General features: G+C 38.1%; 1 protein-coding gene across 1 annotated transcript; it reads right to left on the bottom strand.

Annotated features, from left to right (window-relative positions):
• Nucleotides 1–9,047: 9,047 nt before the first annotated feature.
• LOC149830379 (glycine-rich domain-containing protein 2-like) lies at nt 9,048–18,257 on the bottom strand. Its single transcript, XM_090015438.1, has 9 exons — nt 16,221–18,257; nt 15,851–15,968; nt 15,511–15,765; nt 14,778–15,233; nt 13,541–14,076; nt 11,975–12,191; nt 10,871–11,026; nt 9,150–10,708; nt 9,048–9,105 (listed from the first exon to the last, which is right to left on the bottom strand). Exons 1-9 carry the CDS (start codon nt 16,376–16,378, stop codon nt 9,048–9,050), a joined length of 3,513 nt encoding a protein of 1,170 aa, XP_089871564.1. The 5' UTR covers nt 16,379–18,257.
• Nucleotides 18,258–22,932: the final 4,675 nt, after the last annotated feature.

Here is a 22,932-nt window from a genome sequence, read left to right as displayed (position 1 = left end):
AACCTAGAGCCATTTTTATAATTGGTTTCAGGTTATGGATTGGTTCCAACCAGAGTTGGGTTCCACTTTAGCTAATTGCTACAGTGGAAACCCGACACCCCTTGCATAAAACCAAATTTTTTTTTCTTGAGGGTGTGGGTTACACCCTCTCAATGTCTTCCACCCCTGCAACCACTGAGAGGTGGATGAGGCCAAGGCCAACCGTCATCAACTGAAACAATGAATAACAAAAAAAAAGAAACATTCTGCCCCTGTCTCTTTCCTATTTTCTTTCTCCACAACTGACAGCCATCGAAAATGACCCACCTCTGATGGCCAAAAAATGTCGGACCTAGTTGCTAGCCGACGAATGTAGCAGAAAAAATAAACGGAATCTGATATGAAAACTTGGGGGGGGGGGGGGGGGCGCTGAACAACCTCCGCCACCAAGGGTTGCCTCCGATGGCAAGCCTTAACAACTAAGGCGATGCACCGACAACGACAGTCGGCCAGAGAGTCGACTAAAATCGATTGATGCTTTTACAACCATAGTCTTCAACGGTCGATCGTGGCTGTCATCGATTGCGACTGCCTCTGATGCCCGGCCAACGCTAGTGGCAATAGAGCTTAGAAAGAACGCTTGGCATCCACGCACCCGGTAAAGGTGACGGGTGAGGGGGGGCTCCTTAATCCTAGTAGAAACCGAGATTCAACATCCTTGCTCACCAACAACGACCACAGATAGCCTTCGTGGAGCAATGGGTCGTCATTCAACACTTCCTCCCTTCCTGCCAAATTCCCAAAACCAAACGGGAATCTGGTGAGGGAAAATAACACAGACCCATATTTTTCGGCAAACATCACATGGATGTCAGTGCACCCACACAAGCAACGGAAATGCAGTATGGGTCCATAACCCAATGGTTGGTGCAAAACCAAAAAAGAATACTATCTACTGAAAGTTGCCAGCATCGGTCCGATCAAAGCTCACTTAGACGTGGGTGGTTGTCGTTCTTCTCAACCTATTGATGCCTTCGATGAGCCCAAGCCGTCATGTTGAAAGATGAGCAGGGTCCTTGATCCCAATGAGGGAGAGAGATTATCTTGATTACACTCATCAAGCAACCATGCTTCTCTTTATATAGGAGAGAAAGAGTGGTGGTTACATGTATGGCATTCATGCATGTGAACCACTCACATTCTCATATTGAATGTGAGCTCTTTACATTCACGTAACAACTCTCCCCACTCTCCTTTGTCTTTTGGTGTCAAACCGGTCCACCTTCGGTTGAACCCGCTCCAAAAGTCCAACAATTGTTACTTATGCATTTGGCAGACCAAGTGATACGCAATTTGAATCAGAACCCACCACAACTCTTGGATGAAATGACCTCAAGTAACAAAACAACAATGAATATCTCACGTGAAGTTTCAATAATAAAAGTTGCAACTTTTATAGAGTTATATTTCATGCCAAGAATAGAAGTATGGGACATATCTCAATATTATAGCACAACAATTTATTTTCCTTTCTTTAAGCTTGTCGTCCGGTTTGTCCATGTTAGTGGAAAGCAAACGGCTCCCCACTTTATGTTGTCCATAAGAAAGAGCCCTCCTTACCATATTTCTCAAGCATAAATGTGACACAACCATTCTCAGGAGAGAAACAGAGAGAAGTTTGGATGTTGGAAGAAATATGGGAAGAATCTTGAAAGGCTTTAGAAGGGCACATGGAAAGGCAAAAGAACAAGACGAGGCATCTGATGCATTTCCCTCAAGACACTTCTTCCCTATCTTTGGCTCTTTAGTCTTTTCGTGTTCCCTACTAGAACCTTTCATACGACCTTCCCTTCTTTCTTCTTTCTTGCAGCATATATGTATACATGTGTACATGGTGCTGGACTATTTGCAGAAGCTAGGTCGACCAACTGGCTCACTTAGGCAGGTTTACATGGTAATAGATACATGATTCATTGAGGTGATAATCCTCCATGTGGATACTTCAGAAAAAATTGTTTAGTTCTGAGCATGATAAATGTAGGTTTGATATTGTATACAAGTTTGATATATGCCAAAAAAATTTCAATACTTTGATGTGTTTCCTACCATTTTTGCATGAATCTTAACCATAATTTTTTTTTCTGCTTTCCACTTCAAAAGGAAGCAAAATCCAAAAATAATATAAAAATAAAATCACTCATACATTCACAACTACCTCAAGCATTACACAAAAACTGCATACCACAAGAATTACTTGATTTGATTAAAAAAATCCCTGTTGTCCAAGAGAACAATTTAAGTTATGACTAACCAAAGTGATAATTTAAGATTAACTACCTTCCCAAGAAAACTTAATAAGAAACACAACAAGATTAATTAAACATGATTTAAAAATAAAATAATTTGAATAAACAACAAAACTATGCAATCAAACACAATAATTAACTGGGAAACAAATTCTAAGATCAGTGCAATTCATTTCAGAACTGAAACAATTTTGATATAACAAGAAAAAGATGCCCTCCGAACAAAAGGAATATAAACTAAAAACATAACTAAGACATTCCTCCACACAAATTTAATTTGAACTAAAATTATCTAATATCAACAAAAATGCTAAAATTAAAAGATTTCAACTAAATAATTTGCAAATTAATTAATCCAATTCTGCAGCTAACTATTGAGAGAACAAATGTAGTCCTTTTGTGTGTGTGTGTGTGATCGGTATGTCAATCAATTTATGTATGGGCCATTTCAAACTCATGGCAGCACAAGTTTTTTACTTAATCAAATTCATTAGATGTATTGGCTATTGCTTTTTTATTAGAAAACATGAGATTTGTTATTGTTTACTTGATCATCCAAGTCATAAAATTATAGATTTTCTTAAGAAGACTAGTTTGGATTTAAGTGGGGTTAAACCTTCTTTAATTTTTGTTCATGTTGTGCCCTTACTAAGATACATAGACTTCCTTTTGATGCTTCTAATACTATTACTACAGCTCCTCTTGAAATCTTTCATGTGGATTTGTGGGGACAAGCAACAACAGTGTTCAGAGAAGGATATAATTATTACTTGCTTCTTGTAAATGATTTCTCTCATTTTTCTTGGATCTTTCTATTAGTGAGAAAGTCCAAGACAACTCAATGCTTCAAAATTTTTAAAAATATCGTTGAAGTTTGAAAGGAAATTTAAAATTTTTCATAGTGATGGCAAGTTTTTTTACTTTTTTAATCTAAACAATATACGATGGTGTTTGTTGTGCCCTCACACACCACAATAGAAAAATGAGGTTGAGCACAAGCATAGATACTACTAAAACATGCTTATGCTTATTATTTTATGCTTCAATGGGAGAAAATTCTAGTTAGATGCTTTTAAAATTCTGATTCATGTGATAAATAGGTTGACTAGTGTGAATCTTAGTCACAAAACACCATATGTGTTGTTACCTAGAAAAGTTCCAAAATAGTCACGTTAAAGTCTTTGGTTGCACTTGGTATCCATGTTTAGTGCTTTATTGAATCTCTATGTTTGAGCCAAAATCAAAACCATGTGTTTTCATTCACTATCGGTCATGTTACAAAGGATTCATTTGTTATGATCTTATTCCAATCAAGTGATTCTTGTTGAGGCATGTGATTTTTAATGAAAACACTTTTTTATATGCCAAAAATTAGAAGCTTATCAGTGATAAGGATATGGGAAGTCAAGTTAAAAAACAATATGATTACAAGTAGTCATGTGAAGTTCCTGTTGTGCCTGTGATACAACTTACATACGAGTTCTATTGATAATAGGCATGCTGTTCTTGAATGCAGAATGAGATGGATCCAGATCTAAATCAACCGATTGATACCCTCAGTCTATCTCATAATGAAGTTGCATCTAGTGAGTCTGTTCAAGTTGATTAGCAAAGAGAAGAATCTACCAGTCCATCCAACGATTCTAGTGAAGAATCTCATTCATGAATATATCTTGTGCATATATCAAATCAATTTTCGATGAAAACTAATCATGGGGTTACAATGTCCCATGATGGGACACTAAAACCAAGATTGTTTGCAGTAGTGAAAAATCTGATTAGCTTAGATTTATTGAGTAAGATTTTTGAAGAAGATCTAAGTATGTTTAATCAAGCTAAAACTGAGCCAAAATGGATCCAACTCTTGAAAGATTAAATAGATGCCTTATATATAAATCAAACTTAGGAATTAATTTCTTCTCAAATATAGGAGGTTGTAAATGGATTTACCATACAAAAAGGCATGTTGATGGGTCCATTGTCAGGTATAAGGCCGGACTTGTGGCTAAAGGATAAGGTCAAGGTGTTACTATTTTGAGACATATAACCTTATAACTAAACCTAGTACTATTAGACTGGTTATGTCTATCGTTGTTTGTTAGAATTGGTACATTCATCAATTAGATGTGTACAGTGCATTCTTGCATGATTACTTAAATAAAGAAGTGTTTATGTACCTCTAGGTTTTAAAAATAAAGCTTATCCTAGATATATGTGTAAGTTAAAAGAAAGCACTCTATAATTTGAAACAAGCTCCAAGAGCTTGGTGTGATAGGTTAAGTAACAATTTGGAGGATATGACACATCATTATTCATTCAAACAAAAAATTTGGAGTATTATATGTTATTGTTTATGTTGATTGTATTATAATTACTAATAATTAAGAAAAGAAAGTTCTAAAATGAATTAATGTGTTTGGCCAAGAGCTGTCTATTTAAAATTTGAGTTCATTGCATTATTTTCTTGGTATGTAACTAAAACTCATGGGGGTATTATTTTGTCTTAGAGAAAGTACAAATTATGACTTATTAGCTGAAATATGTATGGATAAATCTAAATCTTGTGTCAGGCTTGTTGCACCTAATGTGATAATGTCAAAAGTTGATCTAACATAGTTAGAAAATGTCAATTCTTATAGAAATGTTGTGTTTTACAATATATGTGTTGCATTAACCAAGCCTATTGGTCTCTGCATCAACCAATGATTGAACATTGGGCTCGTGAAAAAATGATATTAAGATATATAAAAAGGATAGTTAACTTTGGAATGAAAGTTTGAAAGTTAAATTTTAGGTTGTCTGCCTACTCGGATGCCGACTGAGGAGTCTAGATAATTGAAGGTTCACAGGTGGCTATTTTACTTTCATAAGCATAAATTGGTTGCCCTGAAACACAACTAAACAACACAGTCTATTGAGATCAAACATTAAAGCTGATTATAAGGCCCTTGAAGGAGCAGTGTCAGAGTTGGTATGGATTAAGTAGCTATTTTAGAAATTGGGTATGTTGGTTCAAACTTCAATCTTATAGTGTGATAACTTGGGAGCTACATTTCTTACAACAAATTCAGTTTTTCATGCCTATATGAAGCATATTAAAGTATACTCCACTTTGTTCAGAAAAAGTTGTTGACAATGAAATTAAAGAATGGTTCATGAAGCTAGATGACCAATTGGCATATATGTTAACTAAACCTTTACTTGTCCCGAAGGCTTTTAAGCTTGGAGACAAGCTCCATCTCACAGCAACAAAGATTGGCTTGAGTGGTCATGTCAAGATGACAGATTCAAATTTGACTTCAAGAGATATCTAATTAGACATTAAAGAAGCATCTAGATCAAATGAAGGTAGCAACAATTACCTATTGTGGTAGAAGTTGTGATAATCTATGCTACAAAACTATTAATTTGTGAAAACTTATCTTGTTGAAAAAGAAGAGATAGGAAAATCATGGATGTAGGAACCTATACCGAACCACGCAAATAATTGGTAAAAAGAAGAGATCTAAAATCATAGATTTGTTGAGTTTGTACTCAGTTAGATGTTTCAATTGGACCTGACCAATTGGTATAAATAATTTGTAATAACATTACCACTGCCTCAACATGTGGCCATCCGCAATCTCCCCCGTTTGACAACAATACAAATGCATCAGCTGCACCATAAATCTCAGGGAGCTTAATCTGAGGTATGTGAGTATCATACGAATAAACCGATGCCCACCTAGAAAAAGGCTCCTCTGCATCAGGAATCAGGATCCTCAACAAGAGTACTGGATCTGCTCCTAAGGTTCCTACTTGAAAGTACTTGAGAAAAGAGGAAGTCCTTAGGTATGAACTGTGTACTTCTGCGACCAAAGGGGCGTATATAGAGAACATGCCAGCCGGTACAAATGACATGTAAAGTTTAGGCTTTGTCCACACACACAAAAGGAACCCTTAGTGAAAAAACTTCTTTTTTCACATTTAACCCAACAGATGTGATCCACATGTTCGATTTAGTAGAAACTGAGCCTTAGATCATGTTTTTCCGATGTGTATGCTGGATTGTCTGAGGGTTAAAAAATCAATAGCCTACTATATACCAAGTTAAAAAATTATACTTTTACATCGAAGAAATGCAATTCAAGGGTTGATTCCTATTATTTTGATCATGTTGAATGCATTCATCAGGTCAGACTTAGGCAAAGCAACCTCTCTCTATGAGTTCCAACATATTTTTTTATTGTATAAACTGTGATAAATAAACACATCTATCAGTTTAGTTCAAGCAAAAATCAACTTCAACCATGTTTTTTGGTCGAAGCCTAACTTAGTAACAAAAATTGAATAGAACATTCTCCGCCTAGCTTCAAGACCATTTATGTCCCTGACAATCTCAAACTCTTTTAAAAATCACATTTGCATGTGCTTTTTGCATCATTTAAGCCCATAAATGTGATCTATATGCTTAATTTAAACAATTTTCATGTTTAGATGTGTTTTTAACTAAAAAACACAACTGTTCATAATACACAAAAATCTTAATTAACAAGAAATAAAAAATTCTTAAATTGATTATGCGTGTGCATTTATGTATTATCATATTTGTAACAGATCCAATACTTGCTTCGAGAAAATTCTAATTGTTTTTTCATTCAATTTATTCAAGTTACTTTTGACAGCGTAAAGACATGAAAATGTCTAGGAATGCAAACAGGGTTAAGCTGATTGCAGCGCCAAACATGTCAAGGATTAACTCCTCTGAGACTTGAACATGGTTCTGCCCAATGTTGTCAGTATCAGTGGTGCGTATCGAGCGATACAATAACCAAAAAATCGATATGATACTAACCTAAATCAGCTATTTTTTAATAAATGTAAAAAATATTTTAAAACTAAATTTTTATTATTATTTTAATGGTTTTAACATGTGTCATGTTCTAATTAACACGTATTTTTTATTATTTTTGGCCGATTCAGATGATACACACGAATCGTTGGCCAAACGATACAAGTCTGATTTCGATCTTGACAACATTGGTTCTGCTTCTGCTGATCACACATTCTGCGGCCTCATATCCACTAGGCGAGGAGAGAAAGGTATGGTCTAAAACAAAGGAGGGTACCATGCCCCTAGATCACTCTGACCAATGAAAATAGTCACATTCATAGCAAGTTTCTTTATTGTTTCCAAGAGTTGCATCTCATAAATTCAGCATTTTCAAGTTCACCATGTTGGAGAATTCCTGAATTACACCTACCTCCAGAAAGAAAAGGGCCCAACCAAAGAAGACACAGTGAATAGGGTTTACCCTTGGGCATTGATTATGACATCTTTTGGTGTCTTAAAATCCCAAAAAGCTTGTGTATAAACATAGATAATCTAACTTGAGATACTTGAGCTCTAGATAGCTTGTGCATGTGATTACTACAAATATGGTAAGAAAAACAATGGGGCAGATCAGGTGCAATCACATTGCACACTTTCAGTGCGCTCCCACATGACTGCCCTCCATCTGCACTTGACAACCATCCATCTTTGGGATACAACCTGTTAGCTATGGAGCTCAACAACAGATGAAGCGGCACATTCAGGTGCGGGGTGAACTAAAACACAACATCTCAGAAAACTCAAAATGGAAACTTGGGGAAAACTCATGGGAAACACAATTATAGTGCAAGAAATTTGGTTTCCATCATATGAGAAACCTATTGATTTTGTATGCAAAACACATTTTTTGTGTGTTTCTTGCGCATTTCACTTAAATAAGAAATTTTTTATAAAAAAAAAACTGAGACAAATATGTCATTTAAAAAATGTTTGTTACATGTTTTTTAAAAAATATATTTTATAAATATCTTTAAAACCAATATATAATGTGATAAATAAAACTAAAAAATCTCATAATTCATGTAATTGCATTATTTTTACATTATTTCACGGTTGTCATAATTCTCCATCCTTACCCTCCCACCAACCTCAGATTTCAAGTGGGACTTGAAAAACAGACCACAGAAATGTCAGTAATTCAGGACTCCAACTTGAGGCAACCACTTGCATTGAAACTAGGGAAAGCATTTTTCACTCATCTAGAGGTCATCTTCATGAGACCAGATGCATTAAAAATCAGCAGCTTCTCTTTTTCTCTTATTTTTTTTCAAGCAAGCTAGGATAAGCCTCAGTTGGACTTGAGTAAAAAATATATCAGAACAGTAAAACCGGTTGCATCAAAATTTATTGTTGCAGTCACAAAGCATTGTATGATTTCATCGAACAAGATCGCAACACCATTTTATGCTAATTTCCACAAGTGAAACACCTAATAAATGAAATTGGTCCCATCATTTATGTCTCAAACTTCATTTTCCTTTTTATTTTTTTGAGTGAAGTATACAACTTCATTTAACAACAATAAGTATAAACACAACCTTTTACGTTTATCATCCCATCGATAAGGAGATGATAACGTCATTATTTGAATTAAATATCTTCAAAGCATATAAAACCTTCTAGGCAAGTCTCACACACAGTTGAAACATAACCACTTACTAGCCACCACGATTGGTTTTCTTATTATCGACAACAAGTGATAAAACGAAACAGATCAGCATCAATCCCAGGTTACAGAAGCAGGTTCTTTGCTGATTTAGAAGGCAACACCACACTCCCCACCACAACCGCTTCCACCGCATCCGCCACTCTTTTCTGATATGCCACTCTCAAGCTTGCCACCACAACCACCGCCACACCTCCCACCACCACACATGCTGCCAGACTCTCTAGTACTGATACCACACTCCCCGCCACAGCCGCCTCCACCGCATCCACCACTCTTTTCTGATATGTCACTCTCAAGCTTGCCACCACAACCACCGCCACACCTCCCACCACCACACAAGCTGCCAAACACCCCAGTACTGATACCACACTCCCCGCCACAGCCGCCTCCACCGCATCCGCTACTCTTTTCTGACATGCCACTCTCAAGCTTGCCACCACAACCACTGCCACACCTCCCACCACCACACATGCTGCCAGACTCCCCAATACCGATACCACACTCCCCGCCACAACCACCTCCACCGCATCCGCCACTCTTTTCTGATATGTCACTCTCAAGCTTGACACCACAACCACCGCCACACCTCCCACCACCACACATACTGCCAGACTCCCCAGTACGGATACCACACTCTCCGCCACAACCGCCTCCACTGCATCCGCCACTCTTTTCTGATATGTCACTCTCAAGCTTGCCACCACAACCACTGCCACACCTCCCACCACCACACATGCTGCCAAACTCCCCAGTATTGATACCACACTCCCCGCCACAGCCGCCTCCACCGCATCCGCCACTCTTTTCTGATATGCCACTCTCAAGCTTGCCACCACAACCACTGCCACACCTCCCACCACCACACATGCTGCCAGACTCCCCAGTACTGATACCACACTCCCCGCCACAACCGCCTCCACCGCATCTGCCACTCTCAAGCTTGCCACCACAACCACCGCCACAACTCCCACCACCACACATGCTGCCAGACTCCCCAGTACTGATACCACACTGCCCGCCACAGCCGCCTCCACCGCATCCGCTACTCTTTTCTAATATGTTACTCTCAAGCTTGCCACCACAACCACCGCCACACCTCCCACCACCACACATGCTGCCAGACTCCCCAGTACTGATACCACACTCTGCGCCACAGCCGCCTCCACCGCATCCGCCACTCTTTTCTGATATACCACTCTCAAGCTTGCCTCCACAACCACCGCCACACCTCCCACCACCACACATGCTGCCAGACTCCTCTCCAGTACTGATACCACACTGCCCGCCACAGCCGCTTCCACCGCATACGGCACTCCTTTTTGATATGTCACTCTCAAGCTTGCCACCACAACCACTGCCACACCTCCCACCACCGCACATGCTGCCAGACTCCCCAGTACTAATACCACACTGCCCGCCACAGCCGCCTCCACCACATCCGCCACTCTTTTCTGATATACCACTTTCAAGCTTGCCACCACAACCACCGCCACACCTCCCACTACCACACATGCTACCAGTAATGATGCCACACTCTCCACCACAACCACCCCCACCACACACCCCACCATTCTTCAATACCATTCCACACTGTCCGCCATAGCCTCCACCGTAGCCACCACTTACTGCATTACCATGTTCTGAACCACAGCTTCCACCGCAACCACCACATACTCCACTTTTAACAACAGTCTCACCCTCTTTTCCACAGGCACCATCGCAGTCTTGGCCTTTCTCAGCAGTGACTACCTCTTCTGATGCCAAAGATTCCAAAGTGCCGCTATTATTAGTGAAAAAATTGTGATAGCCTTCCTTTTTCAACGTATCCGAAAGTATAAAGGCAAGAACAACTCCAGGCAAGACAAACCATTCTTGGTTGATCTGTGATGGATCACAAAAATACATCATTGCACAATAATAGGAGTGAACAACATCCAAAAGGGAAAAAGGGAAATGTAGTCAGGCCCTTAATGACAATACACAAGCATACATGGATGAGCAATCCATACTGTCCCTTGAAGAATCTAGGACAGGAGGACTTACCTTGAGAAGGCCAGATTTCAAGTTAAACAGTGCCAAGGCTTTGCCATATGGATCTTCCGGAGCAAATTCCACCACCGTTACGAAGTCTTGTTCATTTTTCTGTTTCTTATAGCACTCCAGCTCAAAATCTAGCCTTCTACCAGGGAAGAGTTTAACCTGCTAAACGTAGCACCCAACATAGTGAGTAATCAAATTTGACCAACGATGAGAAGAGCCACAATATTTTGTCAACCAGGCCAAACGACAGTTTCAAACATTGCAAGCAAGAAAAGCCACAGGCAACTTAATGATGTTTATAAGTTTTCATTTTTTTTTCAGATTGGAGCATATTGGTTTTTATCTTTTAACTTGAACAAGAAGTACTATGGTCAAGTTAAATATCGTGAGGCAAATCATAAGGTTGATCATGCCAAAGGGAAATGATACATATAATGATGCTTGCAGGAAATTCACCAACCCATTTGTTTTTCAAGAACCAGTTCAAATGCAACACCTCAAATATTGGAAAAAAAAGAGAAAAATAAATATCAAAACTAAGAGCTAACAGAGAGAGGAAACCTATTTCTTTGGCACTAAGAAAATGTTCACCACTATGAATGAATTACATGTTCATGTTTAAGGAAAAAATTCAACTACTACTAAGTTTTGTTTATTAAAAACTCATCTCAAAGGACAAACAGTTTACTACAAACTTGTGTCAAAGGACAAAGTCAACGATAATTTGAACCAAGTCAGGTAAATAAGATTGGATCATGGAAACTATACAGGCATGAACAAATTAAAAAATGAATCTAGTGTTGCAAACATGAAGCAGGAAAACACACAAATTCTACATATTGCTGCATGTCAGAGCAGCAGTTATTCGTTTAGGGTAGTTTCATTACATGGCAAAATTAAGAATAGACTTAACCACACTTTGCCCTTTATTCTCAAAATTTGTTGAACCAAGAATTCGAGTTGTCATAGTAACAACTTTACGTAGATGCTGAGAAAAAGTGAACACATGAGCTTGGAAGAAAGGTATGAGCCAAGAAAGGAAAGTGCTCATATAGCCGGCTTATTCATGGGTTATACACTACATTAAGATACAGGAAGGAAACTTACCACCCGGCGACCATGAAACTCAATAACGTGACCATTGACACCTTTTTCCTTCTCCAGCTGAAGGCACCAATCAGAGTTGATCAATGACCATTTTGTAAGATTGTTATGTTCAATCAACTCATTAGCAAGGATCCTTTCTTCCGCTGAACATCCTGATACACCAACTATTTCTCTCTTTTGGGAATGGGCATTGTCTGTCTCTGCTTTCTTCAAGTTTCTGAGACGATTAAAGAAAAAATGTTCGTCTGATGTACCAAAAATTGGTAATTGAAAATAAGCACCATCATCCCTTGAAATGGGAAAAAAAATGAACAAGCAATGATAGAAATATTTTGATATTCTTCCAGAACGAAGATAGACTGCTCTTTAAAATACTTTTTGAAGAACAAAGATTTACAAATCATAATCATGGTATATCTATGCATGTCAAAAGCTCACTATTGATCTTCTGGGGACTACAAAAAGAACTAAAGCAATCTCACACTATCTCCTCAACTAAATCTGCAGAGAAGTCGAGAAACTTTCCAGTTCTAAGCTTTCAAAAACCTAGGTCTTTTTGAAAGGCTCAATACAGACAGGATCATCGGCAGGCCACGTCAGACGGAACCTTGGGGAGTCAAGAATAATTTGATTCTAGAGGGCACCATTGCACCTGGGTTCATAGCCAAGAAGAAAAATAGTTGGGGCACTAGAGTACAATTTGGAAAGATATAGTCTTTTACGGGAAAACTTGTGAGGGCTATCTGGAGGAGGCAGAGGTTGTAAATGCATTGCCAAATGCAGCATGCTATTGCAGCACCCTGGCAACGTATCTGGTAAAAATGATTCTTTTACATTATCAATTTCTTTCGTCTTTGCCCACTGTAGAAAATTAGTTGGATGTGCATAAAATCATGTCAATCCTAAATTTACCAATCAAATACGTTAACCTAAGATATCTAAGATGGCGCTTCATTTATGGAGGAAATTTATCGGATGGAAAAACCAGTAAGCTTAACCTCTCAAAAGATGTGAGAGACGTTTATATGTTTCAATAACAATTATTTTACCATTTGCAAGAAAACAGGCATTGAACCTTTCTACAGAGAATATAGACTTGTGCAATGCACTGGATATCCCCTAAAAGAATAATGTCAAATTATAAGTAATCGCTGAAGTCTACCATCCAAACTTGAGACAGAGAGAAGTAATTGGTTCCATAAGCAAGAAAGACTGATCCTATACAAAAATCAATCTTAACATCATTGACGATGTACAAATCTTAGCATTAAAATCTAGCTTTCGAGACCACCCTATCCAATAGAGATCCTATACCATGCTACTTGAAGAAAGACTAGCATTCTTCAAAATAAATTTGAATTCACGATATGATCTCTTTATACAAGTGAATGGTTATCCTTTTATGAGACTTTGCTTCTATTGAATATGGACAATGCATGTGCATATTTTAACGCACATGTGTGTGCATGTGTTTTTGGTGTTTGCATGCACATATGCATGTATATCTGTGAATATTGACTGGCTCATGAGTCTTAACATAAACACAAAAGTAACTTCGTGCCTCACCTCATCTGGATGCTAATAATCTCATTTCCCTTATTATCTACAAAACGAGTCCAGGACTTGAGCCGCTGAATCCTCCCCATAAGTGGATTGAAACATGAGTTTAATGCATATTGACCGGACTGGGACATGTGAAATACATGTGGTGCAATAACTGGAACAGTGACAGAGACAGCGATGTGCAAGTAAACTGGCTCACATCCTGCAACTACAGCATCACTTGACAATTCAAACCATTTTTCTACAGAAAATGATGATGAGTTAACCAAATCCTGCAGGGATACAGAGGTCGTTCCTATGGTTTTCAGCTGCCTACTCAGAGGAAGACTAGAAGGGATGTAAGATACAAGCTCAAAAACAAGTTCCCCATTAGGTTCACACTGGAATGCAGATACTCGCTTCTCCCCAATTTCAGATTCAATACCTATTCTACTGTAAGAACTGAAAAACAAGTCAGGTTGGTGTTTACTGCAATTGACAAATAGTGAGCCCTTGGGATCTGGTATAAGATTTTTTACCCTCACAATCTCCAAAGTTACCTGCATGAAAGCATAAACATGAATTAAGCATACCAATCAAACATGTGGAGGAGAAGGTGAAAGGACAAAAGGAGAAAAAAAAGAGGGGGTTGGGGAAGGGCAGGGACTAGGATATTTGACACTAATAACTCCTGAACATAATTCTGGAGATAAGAATAAATGTAAATAACAAAATGATTTAAGGTTTGCTTGAACTTGCTTGAAACTTCTTTTTCCTTTTTTCTTTTCAGCTCTTAGCTGCCAGACCATTTGAGTATTGAAATCTAAAACAGGACTTCAACATGAAGAAAGTACCTTTGATGTTATCAATAAAATTGTGCAAGGACATCTCAAATGAGGTCATCGACATTATTTCACAAAAATGACTGAACTTTTCCAACTATTGAAAAAAGCATGTTCTTCTCATCGTTTTTTTTTGTCAAAGGCCTTTTTCTTTTTCCTTTTTAATGCTATCAAGCAGGGTATGGATTAGGCCGACGAGCACACATGTGGGCCACCTGCGACCCCCGAACATAATAAATGTGGCCACCAGCAGAAAATTATTCAGTGTACATGAAAGCTGCAAGATAACAAAGGTTTGTCCACTTTCCAGCACAACCAAATACTTTCATAACTTGTGCTTAAATCTCAGATTCAAAAGCAAGAGATGGCATAAACAGATAAACGACAAATCTGAGAAGAGGCAAAAATATAAAGAATACCTGAATGGTTTTAACCTGTGGAAGATCAAGGAACTTCTCATATTTCCTACATTCAGGAACCTTTTCATTCATACTGGCAGATAAGATAGGATTGACCACCACTGGAGAGGGAGGATTGCCTCTGTACATTGCACCAGCCCGCAAATACCTCCTGCCAAATGTCTCCTCCCACTGCTTGGTGGTACCAGAGAACCCAACATCAAGCTTCTTTCCTTTGGACCGATCAGAATCCGTATCATCATGCTCCAATACCTTCCCAAGCACTTGAACCAGGTCTTTGTTGTAACAAACCGGCTGCAGTTGGTGTGAGTGCCATATCAAATCAATATCATAAGTTGGCACACAGAATCGCCGCACAGACTTTTGCTTGTTTCTCTTGATCAGATGCAGGAAGCCCTTATACCTCGCTACAGCTTCTTCAAGAAATAGAACATCATGCATACAAGGTGTAGCTACCTGTCCACAAAAATAGGCACGTAACTTACAATTCCTAATGAGATAAAAACTCTGCAATGATTAGTGCAACACACTTCCAGAAAGCTAAAAGGAAAACAATACGGGATCCAAACAGACGAGAAAGGTAGCAGAAAAGGTAAAAAAAGGATCACAGAAAAGAAATTATCTGGAAACCACCTTGGGCATTAAAAACCAATAATCATGGATAGGTGAGACAAAGATAAAAAGGACATACTCAAGGGTATTGATTCTATTGAACAAAAGAAACAGAAGTTACCTGGTATGAAAAAGAGCTCTGCCTCTTAACGGCTGCAACAAAGTCATATCTAATGGATGCAACAGTATCAGAAACCTTTCCAACAATATTTTCTTGGGAATAGCAGCATAAATCAAGCTCATACGGTTCTTCTGGATATAAACTACCCCAAAGTTGAGAAGTTTCTTGTTTGGAAGACCCTTTCACGGTAGACTGCACATCATGATTGTCAAGGGTCCTTCCATAGAACTCTTCACAGTCCAATTTGTACTGCACCTGCAAACAGACCGATGGTTAAATTGTTGCTAGTTCCATCGGCGGAAGGATTACACGCAAAAACATAAGTCATTAAAGGGCTTACCGGATTAAGCCTATGACAATGCCAAACCCATTCACAATCAAGAGGCACAACCAATGGCCCTTTCGTGACCTTGGACTCATGGTGCTTAGCAAGCAAGGGAAGCCAGTAATTCTTGTACCTGAAAATTCAGTATTATAAAAAACATAACTCAGAAAAGTCAGTCTATCAACCAGCTTTGTAGCAGAGGAAGAGAGGAAAATATAGTGAATTCCTCCTGTAACTGATCATCACAATGTCTGAACATGGCTGTCTGAAATCAATATGAAGTTTTCATGCATATCGAGGTGATTGTGCATCTAAAAAGATGCATGTGGTTTCAGAGAAATATGCAAGGAACACAACGAGATTACAATGAAATAAGAGCAATCACCTGTGGATAGCTCTGTCTAAAACAGGACCATCATACAGACATCGATTTCTATCAACTGCCTCAAGAAACAGCAATTGTTGTTTGGCAACCGCAACTAGATCTTGACTAATTACGATCCTTTGAGCTTCAAGCCACTCCAGTTCTTGTCCATTGTCCATTTTTTTTTCCTCAAACAAAGACGAAAAATGCTTTCTTTCTTTCTGCAGAGGGAGGTTATAGCAATAGTCAACATCTAATAAAAATAATTTTGCAATATGATGTATGGATGATACATGTTAAACCTCACTGCCATATATACCAGGACTCCTTGTCCTTAGGAAAGCGATAACTGTATCCCTCTAAAACAGTTATTTGGGTTCAGTTATCTTTCTCCGATTTGTAAAAAAGGAAATGATCCACAAGCAATGGTTACGTTAAGAAGAAAAAAAACACCAAACTAAAGGAAAAATCATCATCATCATGAAAGTTTTCAATCTTTTGGTTATGAATATGAAAAATGTCTAATAATAATATTTTCCATTTCAAGGGAAGAGGAGAACCAAATCTGGAGAAATCCTACATCACAAAGCCACATTAGAAGCTGAAGTTAAGACATGAAATACCAGAACAATTTAAGAAGGTAACCACAGCATATGCCAGAATTATTATGATATGAAACGTCAAAATGAAGTGAATTACAATGGATCTGCATCAAAATAAATTAAGATTGGACTCATCACAAAGAAAAAATAAACGCAATAATTATGTTATCTTTGTCTTCAAGCCTGTACTTCCAGCTCAACAACGAAAGCAGACCGCTCTAGAGATTTAAGGAAGTCACAACATGAAACATTTGGAAATTTCGTCAGATTAGCTAGCAAAAAGGTAAATATTCAGAGCCAAAAAAGGAACAATAAGAATCTCCTAATACCACCGTCTTTTCTTCACTACCCTTTTCAAAAAGACGCATATATCACCTTTTGAGTTGATATTTGATTTGTTCTCTTTAAATATTCGCTCCAGGTTTCGCATTTCTTATCCCATAGCTGTTTTTTTTTTTTTTTTTTTTAAATTTTCCTCCCTGATTTGGAAGTTTTGCTCCTTATTTCTTCAGAAGTTCTCCAACGATTTACTGGAATTTCTTTCACCGCGCCTCCTTTCGCAAAACAGAAAAGAAAGGCAAGTGCAGATGTGCGTTATTCTATCATTACAGTTTTCTCAAGTTTCCGCCGGATTATCAGTCGCAAAATTTCACGATTACCGCATGCCTTTCCACACTAAAGCTGCAGTGACTCTCGGAGCAAACTTCCATCATGTTCACTCATATTGTGCATAGTTATGTAAATCTCAGCAAAAAAATTCAAGATCTCTCAAACTAAGATTCCTAAAACCAGAATTCGGAGACAAGGAGAAAAATCAATATCGTCTAGTAATCATCATCGGAAAACTCAAGAGGAACGATGAGTTTCGAAAGTTGGACAATGCTTACACCAAAGAGGTCACTCTATCGCACGCAACGATTCAATTGAAAGTCAAACTCAGAACCGAATTCTACTCAGTAATAACGACAAGAAGAACTAAAGAAACAAAAATCTCGATAACGGTTCTCTTCAAGAACGCGCTCATTTCTCTAATTTACATCCAAGAGAAAAACACGTAGTCACGGAGAATGTTCCGACGAGTTTTCAGATTTCCGGTGGCCGTCCTACTAAACAATGCTAAAGAGAAGCAAAAAAAAAAAAAAAACGCGAATCTCATCCGTAACTCGTCGGATAACGCAACTTCCCTAACTTTCAAGAAGGAGAAAACGAACTCACGGTCAGGGGAGAAGAGAGTTGTGGAGGGGGAGGAAGAAGAGGAGGTCGGCGACGGGAGAGGAGAGAGAGCGAAGAGGGACGTGGGCGGCGGTGAGAGGGGAGGCGCAGTCGGGGAGAGAGGAGGAGGAGAGGAAGGCAGAGAGGGTTGGGCCCTCTGTGCCCTTTTAAAGGCACGGGGGGTGTGTTTAAACGGGGAGAGAGAGGAGGAAGGCAGAGAGGGTGGTGTACTGTATTTTATCATTTCTAACAATCCCAACTGGTAGCGTCCACTGGACCTCATGCCTATTAGGCATACGCGAAAACAATTCTATTTAAATGTCAGTTGTCAGTATCAGCCTGAATCGGCCGATGAGTATCGTATCGGTAGAAAATTGATACGATACTAACCTCCTGAATCAGCTACTTTTTTTATAAATGTAAAAAAAAATACTTAAAAATTAATTAAAACTATTTTAATGATTTTAACACGTGTCACCATTATGATTTTTTAAATTATTTTTGTAGCCAATTCAGAACGATTCACTTGAGAATTAGTATCGGGCCGATTCACCTAAATCTTTGGCCAAACAACACCTGACCGATACCGACAACTTTGATATAGTACAAAAAGAGTTGTTAGTTGTGTTGGAATTTAAATGGCACATTGTTTAAGTAGTAGGGGGTCTGCCTAACCCCAGCTTGACTATTAAAAAAACCAAACAACGTGATGCATGCCATTTCTTTGGATATGGATCTTTTAAGTAAGGTTTGAATGTGCATTCGGATCGGGTTCAGTTTCTTCAATTGAACTACTTACCAATTCAGATCAATGTTTTAGGTTGTATTTTATATTGATCCTATTTAAAATCCACCTCGATTACATTTTTCTACAAGTAAATAGCTTGTTTTCGTATTATTTTCTCCTGATCTAGTATTTTACCACATTTATTTTCTATCCAGATTCAATCTAATTCATATTCATATCTACTGTTTACATTCTGGATTCAGATTCATATTTGGCAAGATCCAACCAGACCGATGTTAGTGAAGGTACTTCTTTTTCTCTTAAGAGATATTTGTGTGCACTCACAAACCCAGACCCTATAGGGTCCGGGTATGGTGATAAATAATAAGACCCAGGTTCGGACCAGAAGGTTTGATCAATACATGGACCCGGGTATAGTTTGTGAAATTTTATACCAAACCTGAACCCGACCCGAGTTTCGATTAAGACCCACAAATCTTTATGACAAAAAATATGATTTTAATGGGTCTGGTTCACGTAGTTCTTATTGGGTCCGGGTATGGTTTTTCTTATAGTGAACCTAATTAGACATACCTTACTCGTAAATCGGGTCCAAGTTTGGTTTCACCTGAGTCTGAATGAAACCCGACCCGCTGACACCCCTACCTGGTAGGCAAGGGGACCTTAAGGCTTTTACCAACCGGAGGCCAGCCAATATAGGCGAAGAATATGGTTTTTTCCTTGGATTATCTAAAAAAAATAATTGCAAAAAAGTAGAGTTTGTTAGACGTTCATATCCTGGCTATGAGATATCATTTTTCTTCGGGTGTATAAATGAATGTGTCTGTTTAAGCTCAATTTATTCTTGTCCATCGAGTTTGATTCATAGCTAGTTTCATAACATAGGGGTTTATGGATAAAACAGTTCCTAATAGAACCCACTTAATGGAAATATAAACGATGCATGTATCCCAACTTTTCCTTCTTTTCTGGATAAATAGGTGCATTTGAACAAGCTCTTTCATATGGTATATCACTACATGTCCATTGTGGGGTGTAACTGGGCCGGGTATACCCGACTAGAACCCATATTGGTGGACCCATGGGTTTGTGTCAGGTTCAAAATATAGTCTCCTAGTGAAAATGGGTCGGGCCTCTGGTATTATAAATGAAGATTCAAACCTGAATGTACCCGACCCAATTATGTAACCAGACCCAAATGGTTCTCCATGTTTTAAAACCGAACCCACTTGAACCCGCTCTGTACCCGAACCTGCTTCGTACCTGATCGATCTGAAACTTTCTAATTGACAAATTATTATACATTCAATTAAACATTTTATGATGTTGATACCCTTAAAATTAATATGTATTGTATTTTAGTAATCCAAACTTTAATTCATTTTTCATTATACTTCTTATTACCCTTTTCATGAAAATTGCTGGGTTGAAGTGAATTCTAAAATAGTACTCGAGAACACATTGAATTTGACACATTTTGAATATGATATATTATTGTTTTTTTGTTTCAACTTAAAATGTTTGGTTGGTGTGGATGTATTCATTTTATACAGATTTTGACATTATTTAGAATTAGCTATTAAGCTTTTATTTTGTTAGCATATAATCTTCTTAATAAACAATTGATTATGTTAATTTATATAATTTTTATTGGCAGGTAATTATGTCTATAATAACGATGGCATCAAGACTTTAGCTGAAACCCAAACCCATTAACCTATGTGGGTCTACTTTTTTGAGCCATACCCAATTTATGCTTATGGTTTTACCAGAATATTCACAGGAGATTCACCAAAAAGCTTGCTGGAGGAGGGCTAAAATTTGAGGACTTGTACCATTGGTGAACCACTGTCGATGAGAGATTTTTGCAAAGTTCCTGCCTGCAGGAATATTGGCATGAATGTTGTCAGAATGTCGCCAGAAGATTGCCAGAATGATTGGTGATAACCGGTTGGGGACAACAAGAACGCTAGGTGTTGCAAAATAAGGCATTCATATGAAAAAATGGGCTAGGAATCATGGAAGAAATGGAGAGATGTGGGGATATTTATAGTCCTCACGCTCTACGCCATAACCAAGGTAGGCAACAATTGATTTAACCAGAGATGGTAGTGGACCGGGGCGGGTGCAGAGGACAAGGTCTCCATCCCCACCACATCTCAAAATAGCGACCCTCTATCCCCATGACAGGGGGACTTTGGACCTCCACCCTCGCTCCATCTCAAATTTACCATTTTTGTCTCCTACCGCTATGGTCGTTAGAAGGAGGAGAATGAGAGGCTAAGTTGTCGAGAAAGTCAATTTGTCATGTGGAGCAGCATGAGGAGCCTTGAGAGGATGCCGAAAGGATTGACTGTGGTGATAGAAAGAAGAAAATGAAGGAGAACCGAAGAAGCTGAAAGGGTCATTTTAGGCTTTAGGATTAAAATTTTAGTATTAAGAATATGTATAGGAGTTCTATCTAATTTTATTAAATAACTAAGGGTATATATATATATATAGAGAGAGAGAGAGAGAGAGAGAGATCTGAAAATATTAGGGTCTCTTTTCTTGTTCTGTCCCATTAGGCCCCATAGATTGAAGTGTTTTATGATAGATCTGAACTCTTAGATGTGTTTAGCATGCTTGATTTAGTGGTAATCAACTATTGGATCATGTTTTTTTGACGAAGAAATGTATTTCTATGAGCCAAAAGAATTGATACCTTCATAGCCATTGATTTTGGATTGCCAAAAAATATGTATACATGTCATATTCTGGTGAGCCAAAAGCCAGTTCCACTAAACAAAACCTATAGATCACATTTGTGGTGTTAGATGTGAGAAAAAAATACTAAAAACTATGATTTTTCAAGTGGCCTAACCAGAAAAATGAGAAATTACTCTCTCTCTCTCTCTGACACACACATATATAAGGATCAACATTCTGTTTCTTCTCCTTATTGGTTCTGTCAAGTTGTCTTCTCATTTCTCTTTGGTCACAAAAGGTGGTGCTTCTTTTGGTCTTAGTTCGAATGCTTTCTAGTTTGAAAGTTGTTATCCAAATGGTCAAAAAAGGAAATTGTTTTCTCTTCATTGTCAGCCTTGCAACCCTCCAAGTGAGCCTCTAATAATTTCAATTGTCCTTACCTATAGCGAGAGGGTCACTGGATAGTGGACCATTTTTGTACAATATGTTAGAGTTGGAGTGGACACAACGATTTTTATATTTAGCGACAGTCAAAACTGTCACTAAAAGCCATCATGACCATCACTAAAACCTCTAGTGATAGTAACCGATTATCACAATTGTGTAGCTTTAGTGATGATAATTTTCGTTGCTATTAGCTTTCACCTTAATGAAAACCTTAACTGTCAAAAGATCTCTTTATTCAATAGTGATGGCGTAAACTGTCGCTAAAGTTGTTTCATTAAGAAAATTATAAAGAAGATCATTAGTGACATCTTAAGCCATCACTAATAGACATGCTAATAAATATATAAAATATAAGGGGTAGGTGCCTTAAGATTTTTTGTATGTACCGTGTGCCTACCGAGCTTTGGAAAGATTGTTTCTATTTTTTTTTTAAATCTGACCATACAGATGTGATCTACATGCTTGATTTTGTGGGAATCAACTTTTGGATGGTCTGATTCCAACACCAAGTTAGGTTTTCATAAGATTAAAAAATCAATGGTCTACAATTTAAAAAAATAATCAATGCTTAAAAAATCATTTTTTCTCAAAAAAAATTTGATCCAAGTGTGATTTCCTACTAAATTGATCATCTATTGGGTTAGATTTTTAAAAAACAACTATTCAAGCTCGTTAGATACAAAGGGCATCAGAAACATACCTTTTTCCTATAAAATATTAGCTTATATGTATAATATGAGACAGATAGAGTGAGAAAGAGAGAAGCATCTCTCAGCATGAAGCTTCCTTAAGAATAATGGTACACAGAATCAGTACAAGCATGCCCCCTGAAACATTGGCAATTCTGTTTTGAGCAGCTCTGCATCCTTGAATGGATCAAGCTTTGCAATGTAATCAAGCTCATGATATGAGAAGGGAAATTGATGCTTCAAGCTAGTGCAACCATTCAAAGTCTGGATCCTCCAAGTCTTCATAGAGACACATCCCATGGTCAATTGGGAACAGTTCCACCTGATCAAACCTTCCAACCCTATCA

This window comes from Nuphar pumila, chromosome 8, assembly GCF_984573655.1.
Source record: "Nuphar pumila chromosome 8, dmNupPumi1.hap1.1, whole genome shotgun sequence".
NCBI lineage: Eukaryota > Viridiplantae > Streptophyta > Magnoliopsida > Nymphaeales > Nymphaeaceae > Nuphar > Nuphar pumila.
This window is presented reverse-complemented; position numbering and strand designations above follow the sequence as displayed.

Coding starts and splice junctions, on each gene's coding strand:
- LOC149830379 (XM_090015438.1), bottom strand. CDS start 16,378: ATGGACAATGGACAAGAACTGGAGTGGCTTGAAGCTCAAAGGATCGTA. Junction 15,969..16,220: donor TTAGACAGAGCTATCCACAG/GTGATTGCTCTT, acceptor CTGAATTTTCAG/GTACAAGAATTACTGGCTTC. Junction 14,077..14,777: donor CACAGGTTAAAACCATTCAG/GTATTCTTTATA, acceptor GCTTTCATGCAG/GTAACTTTGGAGATTGTGAG.